General features: G+C 38.1%; 1 protein-coding gene across 1 annotated transcript; it reads right to left on the bottom strand.

Moving 5' to 3' along the window:
- Positions 1 to 272: 272 nt before the first annotated feature.
- Positions 273 to 5995, bottom strand: LOC149710275 (uncharacterized). Its single transcript, XM_089856013.1, has 2 exons — positions 5922 to 5995; positions 273 to 737 (listed from the first exon to the last, which is right to left on the bottom strand). The coding sequence occupies exons 1-2, from the start codon at positions 5931 to 5933 to the stop codon at positions 426 to 428; spliced, it is 324 nt and encodes a 107-aa protein (XP_089712139.1). The 5' UTR covers positions 5934 to 5995; the 3' UTR covers positions 273 to 425.
- Positions 5996 to 10083: the final 4088 nt, after the last annotated feature.

A 10083-nucleotide genomic window follows, 5' to 3' on the forward strand; every position in this document is an offset into this window, starting at 1 on the left:
AAATGACAGACTGCTTGTTGAAGTTATTTGTATCTGTAAAGATTGACACTTAGTTAAAGGGCTATTCTCTCACCAAATTACTTCGCTTATTTTCCGTTTGAAAGTAGTTTATTTTATGTCCTTATGTACGTAGAATTTGAACATAATCTTTTTTTACCCACCATATATATAAATATAATTGTTATAAATAATTTTAATCGTCAGTAATTTACCTTAATTCTAGATAAGTCATTTTAAGAAACTATTCCTAAACTCGTCTTTAACATAGAGCCATTATGATGCAGAATTCATTTAGAAAGAAATTTTACCAGCATTTAATAACCGCGTTCTTACTTTAAAACTCTACCTGAAAACGCCTCGCAACGTCTAGGTAAGTTATTTAAAAACGAATATCACAAGCTCTTCAACTAGAGGAAAAGGTGGACTTAACAGTTTTTGAAGAAACAAGCGGTGAAATCCCAGAGATTTTCGTAGAACAATCTCAACTGAGAACGGAACCTCGTTCTGACGTTTTCTTGAAGAAGTGAGACAAATGCCACAGTCACGATGGATTCAATCATTATAAGCCAAATAGATGTAGTGAATCCTTGCATCAATAAACGTTCTTCATCCATATTCGTGTCGGCATTCACGGTCGTCACTATATTCTCTTGTGTAGCGTAAGAGACAGGTCCAACATGAATGGTTGGAAAAACCTCTGGATATAGCGAGAATGCTCTTATAACAGCGTCCGTAAGCTATTGTTAAAAAAATAACACACAAATTATAAGATCTTAAAAAATAATAAAATAATTCATGGTACATATAATCATCAGCTTTTTATTTTTATTCCTAATATCATTTTAATTATAGCTAATATTGACTTTTGAGTTCAAGAGTATGCATCTAACAATTTTCGGAAATTTTGGGTATACAGGGTGTTTCTGATAAGCATGACATAAATTAAAGGGTGTGTTCTTTGGGTAAAACCATAAGCATATCAAACCACCCGTAAGCGTGAATTCACAATAAGACCACGGGTAATCACCATTGTACAAGGGCGCCAGAGAGAAATTTGTGGTTCTACGCCACCTAGAGGGAGAACGAAGCAATTCTCTCCTTCCCGATTCCCCCTACCACCTTATAACCCGGAAATCTAAGCAGTCATCTGCTTCTGCAATAAATGGCAGCGGTAATCGGTTTAGTACGGGCTTTTAAGACTTAAATTGTTTGTTTAAGATTAGGAACAGCAAATTATCTCGAATTTTTAAAGAAAAACTGGTTTCTTATGAATAGGATAAGTACAAAAGAGAGTAGGTTGCCGCATGCCTTTATTACGCGAACTTCAAAATCCACGTTATAGCCCCACTAGCAGACGACAATGTTTGTTATGATTACAAGTATTAATAGAGGTAGAGCTTATAATAGGTAAGTTTAAGATAAATATTAATCCTTGTATTTATTCCCAAGCTTCCGGCAGCATCCCTTGCGCGATTTGAATAAAGTTTCCCTTTTGTGCCACCAGGAAGACTTGTGTCGCGAGTTTTACCTAGACAATGCCTGTGGCTAATTTCCCGCCGATTCACGCTTACGGGTAGTTTGATATGCTTATGGTAAAACTGAGTGACAAGTGTCAAAGAACATGGGGTCTACAACGCTTAGTTTCGGAGGTACGGGCTCCCAAACATTGACCCTCAAAAGGTGAAAAATGTCACAATTGTGATTAAGACATATCAGCTTGCTCATCTTGTTTAGACAATTCCAATACCCTCCCATCTTAGAATTCTAATGAGCCATTTTCTAGCAGAAGCGTATTATTAAAGGTAGAAGTGTGCAAGGACTGGTCAATTAAAGTTGGTTTATAGTGACAAACAAAGAAGAGTTTAGTGTAACTTAGTTAGCAGCAGTTTTAGAGGTATTGTTCTAATGCCCACCATTAGCATTGATGCAAACATGTGCCCGTCTAACGAACGATTCTTGGACATGTTGAAAGATGCCTGGTGTGTTTCTGATTGTTTCAAACCCTAAAACTATTCGTTGTCGCAAGTCGTCCACATCACAGACTTCACTCTTGTACACCAAGTCCTTGAGATGACCCCAAAGGTAGAAATCACACGGATTCAAATCTGGAGGTCTCGCCGGCCACGCAACTGGTCCTCCTCGTCCAATCCACCTCAAAGGAAATGTAGCATCGAGATGTTCTCGAACCATACGACTGAAGTGTGGTGGTTCCCCGTCGTGCATAAACCACATGTCACGTAGCAATGCTAACGGTATGTCCTCAAGTAGTTGCGGTAAAGTCTCTCTTAAAAACTCGAGATATGCCTCGCCATTTAGTCTGGGTGGTAGAAAATGAGGCCCTAATAAATGTGAGCCGACAATTCCGCACCACACATTTAAACTAAATTGAACTTGGTGACTCCTAACAGTTGTTGCACGTGGGTTTATCTGACGCCATTCATGGTCGTTGTGATAGATGTCCTCGATGCCTTCTTGAAGATCTCGTTCCCGATCATTTCGTGCTTGTAGTTGACCCGTGTCCCTCAAGCGCCGGTCCACAGCCTCGAATTTTAGTCTATCCGTTACGCGACGTTGCGGAAATTGTTCCTGATATTGTCTCTGTGCCTCCATAGGATTACCCCGCACAAGTCCATACATAAGATGCATATCCGCATATTCTGCATTAGTGTACGCCATTATGTCACTACCGGAGGTTTAAGCGACTCTGTGATTTTGTGAACAACAGCATCGTACTTTATACCAATCGACCGCAATTTTTACGATCTGAGTAAAATCTTTTTGTTTCTGATTGTTTTACGTTCACGTAAAATTCAAATCTGGCCTATGCTACATTTTCTTGGAGGCGGTTTGCACAAGGAAGAGTATTCAGAAAGTGCTAGCTCTTAACAATGCAGATTATCTTAGACACCTATTGTTTGGGGCTAGAATTGAAGACCATCACAATGACCATGAATGGCGTCAGATAAACCCACATGTAACAACAAATTCAATTTAGTTTAAATGTGTGGTGCGGAATTGTCGGCTCACATTTATTAGGGCCTCATTTTCTACCACCCGGACTAAATGGCGAGGCATATCTCGGGTTTTTAAGAGAGGCTTTACCGCAACTACTTGAGAACATACCGTTAGCATTGCTACGTGACATGTGGTTTTTGCACGACGGGGAACCACCACACTTCAGTCGTATGGTTCGAGAACATCTCGACGCTACATTTCCTTTGAGGTGGATTGGACGAGGAGGACCAGTTGCGTGGCCGGCGAGACCTCCAGATTTGAATCCGTGTGATTTCTATCTTTGGGGTCATCTCAAGGACTTGGTGTACAAGAGTGAAGTCCGTGATGTGGACGACTTGCGACAACGAATAGTTTTAGGGTTTGAAACAATCCGAAACACACCAGGCATCTTTCAACATGTTCAAGAATCGTTCGTTAGACGGGCACATGTTTGCATCAATGCTAATGGTGGGCATTTTGAACAATACCTCTAAAACTGCTGCTAACTTTTTACATGTACGAATAAATGATACACTAAACTCTTCTTTGTTTGTCACTTTAAACCAACTTTTATTGACCAGTCCTTGCACACTTCTACCTTTAATAATACGCTTCTGCTAGAAAATGGCTCATTAGAATTCTAAGATGGGAGGGTATTGGAATTGCCAAAACAAGATGAGCAAGCTGATATGTCTTAATCCACATTTGTGACATTTATCACGATTTTGGGTTCAATGTTTGGGGCGCCCGTACCTCCAATATCCTCCCATCTAAGAATTCTAATGAGCCATTTTCTAGCAGAAGTGTATTATTAAAGGTAGAAGTGTGCAAGGACTGGTCAATAAAAGGCAGTTAAAAGTGACAAACAAGGAAGGGTACTTGACTCTTGTACACCAAGTCCTTGAGATGACCCCAAAGGTAGAAATTACGTCAATTCAAATCGGGATACTAAATTTCCTTTCAGGTGGATTGGACGATGAGGACCAGTTGCGTGGCCGGCGAGATCTCCCGATTTGAATCTATGTGATTTCTACCTTTAGGGTCATCTCAAGGACTTGGTGTACAAGAGTGACGTCCGTGATGTGGACGACTTGCGACTACGATTTGAAGGGTGTAAAACCATCCGAAACCTGCAAGGCATCTTTCAAGATGTCCAAGAATCGTTCGTAAGACGGGCACATGTTTGTATTAATGCTAAAGGTGGGCATTTTGAACAATAATCCTAAAACTGCTGCTAACTTGGTGCATTTACTAATGAAAGATACATTAACTAGAAACTCTTCTTTGAACTACTTTTTATCGACCATGCAGTCCTTGCACACTTGCGCTTATTAGAATTCTTAGATGGGAGGATATTGGAATTGTTTAAACAAGATGATCTTCCCATTTCTGACATTTTTCACGTTTTGGGGGCCAATGTTTGAGGGCCAGTACCCCCGAAACTAAGCGTTGTAGACCCCATGTTCTTTGACACTTTTCACTCAGTTTGACCCAAAGAACACACCCTTTAATTTATGACATGCTTATCAGAAACACCCTGTATAAGACGACTGATTCACGATAAATGATAAGAAAACCCGCAACTGCGTGAATCCTTGGTAGAAGACCTGTCATTGGGAGGCTCGATCCTAACGAAGGGAGTAGAATCCAAAAATTGCTTTCTGCGAACACGTTTCCTCCGATTTGCCCACAACCAGGAGCAGATGACAAAGGAGTCTCGGACGCTAGCTTCCACAAATATAGAGGGCAATGGCACCCGCGTACGTCACAGCTGTAGCGGTATCGTTTGCCATAGAGGCGCTATCAGACATTATAGCAGACGATGCTTTTGGTGGATTATATCTAGCACCAAAGTCTGCTGGGAATGTTTTTGTAATAACGGAGTAACGGTGGCTACTGAGGTTCGTCTTATCCGATCGCGACATAAATATACACAATATAATTACTTTATTCAAACAGCTGTAACCGTTGGTATTAAGATAAAAGATAAGACTACATTTTGTGAATTTAAACCTACTAAATAGTCAAATTAAGTCCAAACTAGCAGAGAAACCCAGGTAAGGCTTAATTAACAATTTGTGCCCACTGGAATGATTGGGGTCGGGTTTTCAAAAGATAAAAGCAAGGTTTTAAAAGATGCCGAAACACAACGTTATATATGTGTTTTAGGGCCAAAATATTCCGTATTTCTTTTGAATTAATTGACTGCTACAAGAGGTTGGAAACGAAATCACTGTCTCTTACTTTTTGGGCTTTAAAAGATCGTGAGTGATTTCTTTTCCCAACCTCTTGTAGCTATCATTTAATTCAAGAAGAAATTTAGAAAAAATAACTGAAACACATTTTAGTTTTTTAATAATGTACATACGTTACTCGCTGGGCTTTTCATTATCAATTTTAGCCTAAAAAAAGATTAAAAAGCCGTTGAAATCCATTTTTAACTCTAATACTCGTTAAGCCTAGGCTAATTATAAGCAGACGATACGTAATTTTAAAGAGAGGCTCCAGACGCAATTTCCCAGATCTCCTTTCGAGACTTTGCAGCCACGCTATTGGTTGGAAAATAAAGCTCAAATTTCCTACGAGAGGTGGCACTGGCGTAATGATTTTCGTTAATAACCGTGACGTTCGCGGATCTCATTGTCCTCTACATTATGGAAGCTAGCGTCCGAGACTCCTTTGTCATCTGTTCCTGCCACAACGAACGCGGTGACAGTCTCAGACAGACTCACAAACACGTCCAGTTTAATACTACTCCGCGACGGAATCGTCAGGTTTATCAAATTGATTTACGTTACGCCGCATTTTTCGTTTATTTCCATCTCCGAGACCGTTTAACGAGTTACTTGCCCATTTATCTCAATAACATTCCCTGTTTCGCTTTTATTTTTCCCTGCTACAATCATATAAGAATCGAAAATTCTTACCCCATATTCCATAGCGTGATATGCAACGTATCCGTCGTTGTTTGTTGTAACTCCATGGACCTGACGTAGAACTGATTTCACCTCCTCAAACTTCAGAATTTTTAAACTGAAAATATTAAGTACATGAATCTAATAATTAGCATAGTAACATAACAAGAAAAATTAAGACACGGAGGTGTGCTTCCGAGAAAAACCTGCTTTAAAACCAAGCAAAGTCGTCAAAAGGTAGTGCAAGCAACAACGAACAAACCAGTGTCAAGGTAACTAATATTCGCCCTGAACTTTCCCATACTGTTTAAACTCCTAGTGCTAACTAAAGTTTCCCACAATTTCGGTTCTTATCGGTTTTGGTGTAAAATTCAACTGAACTGAAACATTTCAGTTTAGATTAGTGTGAGAACTGAAATATAACTGAAATTCTCACACTATACTACATATTGAAAACTTTTGTTCTGATTTTTACCGCTGATATACGAATATATAGATTGCAACACAAAAGCTAACCGTGCCTAACACCGTTTCATACACCATTTACTTAGCATAATAAGTCGCTTTAAAGTTCAAGTTAAATTGGTTTTAATTTGTTCTTAATGTGTTTTTGTCCAATTTGGAAAGAGAACCGTAAATATAACATCAGACCACCTAACCCATTGACGGGCAAAGTTATGTTAAACCCGCGTTAACAAATAGCAATTTATCGCCAAATGCATGGAAAGAAATAAGGCGGTGCCGGGTGGCACAGGGCAAATTTAAAAATTAAATTAGAGGGGGGTCAATGGTCCACGAGACCACAAATAAAATTCAAGGGTAGCCAGAGTCCAGACATTGAGCCAAATATTTTAATTATTATTTTCTTTAGTTTAGCAGACGACGTGCCCTGGTCAATGGTCATGGACCAGTTCATTTATTCCAGGCCAGGGGGTTGCTGGCCTAGTGTCCAGTTTAAAAAATATCCTTATTTTCCACCTTGGCCAAATGTCCCGTAAAGAAAAATTCGTCTGTAATGGTTCGGGATACTTTATAAACAATACCAGAGTGATATTTACAAGAACGAACTTCATAGATCGTTTATGAATCTTTAATGAGAGAGAGCTCCGGAGAGAGGCTAAAATAAATGAATAATAAAAATTCAAGTCACTTTTATAATTTTGTCAGATTTTCTCACCATATCGGTGACTGGAAACCTCTACTCCTCAAAAAACAATATAGCGCGAATTTTACTATAGGGTTTGGTGAAAAACTTCCAACATCCCCCGTCACAACGCTAGTGTCAGGCGTTGCTCTAAGCAAACCTAACTACCTGTCCATGTGTTAGGTGATCTGAGATATAATTTGAACGTTCTTAATTGTTGGACTTTTCTTTGTACTCAGTTTAGCAGGGATTTTCTTCTTCCTTGGTTTGGGAAGGAACATCAATTTGGGGATACAGTCTGTCAAGTGGAGAAATTTCTCCAATTTCGGGCGATATTTTCTATAAGTGGAGAAATCTTTACACAATTTTGGGGAGTAATGTTCTGTAAGCAGAGAAATTTGTCTCCAATTTTCAAGGAATTATTTTGCAAATGAGAGATTTTGCCTTATGCGCCAAAATGTTGATTATTCTCCTCGTGGCACTAGTGATCAACAGAATCCGGCCGGCCCTTTGTTCACCGAAAGATATAGCTCACATATTGTTCGGTGTCTTGAGAAATTAAGATGTGCACAGTTAAATTAAACAAAAGTAACTTAATTTTTATCAGTTTAATAACTCAAAAAAAAATATTTAAAGTCAGAAACAATTTTTCCTATTATGAGCCGAACGAACCTCTCTGAATAGATTGTAATTCTCAAGTGACGAAAATATGAAAGAGAGAACAATTTGACCAAAGGGATATGTATAGATGTGAAAGAGTCCAACAAAACCCGTTTTCTTACTCTTGCTGTTCTAGTGCTTGTTCCTAGATAGTTAGGAATTTTTACTTTTCAGCGAGGTCTGGATCGAACACATTATTAACAAAAAGTCCTGCGTTTAGGGCAATATGTGATTCTGTCGCATTGTCAACCTCTGGTAGGGTCAATATGGAAGAGCTCCTTGGTTTCACTGAAGCCTTAATTGCATTTTGATTTTATTGATTGTGCAAAAACAATTCCACTGTCTTGGACAATCTACGTACCCGAAAAATTGTCTACCGACTAATTATTGATTTTGAAGTGGTTTCCAGTTGTTCATTTTAGGCAATTTTATTTCTATTTTTTCAACATGTTTATATGATGCGCTACACATTTCATTTGGAAATATCTTTAATACCGTTCTCGAGAACCATTGTTCTTCCCAAAAGGCCAAAATAGATCCATTTGTAATAATGAAAACAAATGTTCATTCATTCATTCGGACAGGTTAGGTTTACATTGAAGAACTGGTCAGTATATAAGCGCGATTAAAGGCAATACATAAAATTATCCAAATTTTTATCAATATCAGAAGAAATATTCAATCGGAAATTTCATCAAAATCTTTGTAAGGTTTAACTAATTTTCCTTGTTCAGTTTAAAAATGTATGTAGTTTTATAATGAAATATCGCTTGTTTCTATCTCGAACTACATTTTTGTTTTGTACATTAGGCGTGTTTGAAGTACCTGATATTGGAAATTTAACTTAAATTTTTAGAACTGACAAGTAAGTCAAATCCAACTTACGTCACGTTTTGAATATTTTGGAAAAAGTAGCAACATTGAACGTAATAGTCATGATCGTAGGGGGAATAGGGCTCTTCAATAGATTCGTAAAACTCTTCATTTCCCTATTAATAAAAAATAAAATATTTCAAACTCAGTTCAATAATTTAGTTGGAAAGTTACGCCTGGAGCATTCGAATACACGCCAAGACCAATGAGAGTATTTAGCACATCTCTGTTCATAGAGATGTGGTTTATCTACATGTGTATATACACAAAAATAAATACGATAGGGATGTGTTATGTCGGTCCAGAAAAAGTGTGTTCGTAAATGAGTATTGAGTATGACGAAAAGCAAGTTTCTGGAAGGAACCCTTTCAGAAAGCAAATCTGTTATGACGATGACGTCATATATAAGGAAACGTGTTCGCAATATCTGGTCCGCGTTCTCAGTTACACAGAAAACCATATTGACTTCTACTCCACTATAATCGTTAGGGTTAAGAAATACGCGGCGAGTCTCGCCGAGTGTATCTTAAAGATTCTTAACGGTGATAATGGAGTTGAAGCCATCGTGACAGATTGTTGTCTATGTGGTTTAGAAGGAAGACTTGTACATTGTGGTGTTGTCAGAAACCAATAAGTACAGGTTGTGTCTATGTGGTATTGACAAAGACCAGAAGATGGTGGTGTTAGAAGCCAATTAGTAAGGATTCTTCAAGATTGAAGGTATATCAATAAGTGATAAGAAAAAGCGCATTCTTGTTAACCTTAGTGGAAACCCCGCTGTTGGGAGGCTAGACGTGTCTCGTAACCATAGCCGATCGCCGAGTGTATTTTAATCTTAACGATGATTATGAACTAGAAGTCAATGTGACAGATTGGTGTCTATGTGGTATAGACGGCAGACTATTAATTAGTGGTGCCTCTGTGGTATAGATTGAAGACTAGTACATAATGGTGTTGTTATAAGTCCATAAGTACAGATTTGTGTCCTTGTGGTAATGAGTATACGTATGCTCGCTAAAATTGCCTTGGCAAATATGCATTTTCTACTCGACTTATAGGATGAGTTCTTAGCGACAATAAATTTAAATAAACTTAACTTTTTCTTCCACTAATTTTTCTTTTAAAACTTAAATTTTATATCTTACTTACTGGTGACATTAGAATCCTGAATTCCATGTTCCCTGTAACGAATTTAGTAATTTTAATAAAATAACGCTAGAAGTTATAATAATTTGATCTATTTATTTTTAAACCAACATTGTCAACACAGATCGCTCAGATACATTAGCGATCCTAACTTAAGGGGGAGGACAACTGACCTAAAGTTCGAATCTTTTTCAAACGATGGCGCTCAGATCTGCGGGGAATAACACAATTCTATCCCCCGTGTAGTAGGTATTATAGTGGATATTTAGAAGTTTTCCTTCTATAAACCATCCCTGTAACGGAATTCAGTTAACTATTTATTATTATTCAACGCTATACTAACGCCGATAG

The sequence above is a fragment of the Phalangium opilio genome, unplaced genomic scaffold (assembly GCF_054372755.1).
Source record: "Phalangium opilio isolate 3A_F unplaced genomic scaffold, DU_Popi_V2 ptg000011l_1, whole genome shotgun sequence".
Classification (NCBI taxonomy): domain Eukaryota; kingdom Metazoa; phylum Arthropoda; class Arachnida; order Opiliones; family Phalangiidae; genus Phalangium; species Phalangium opilio.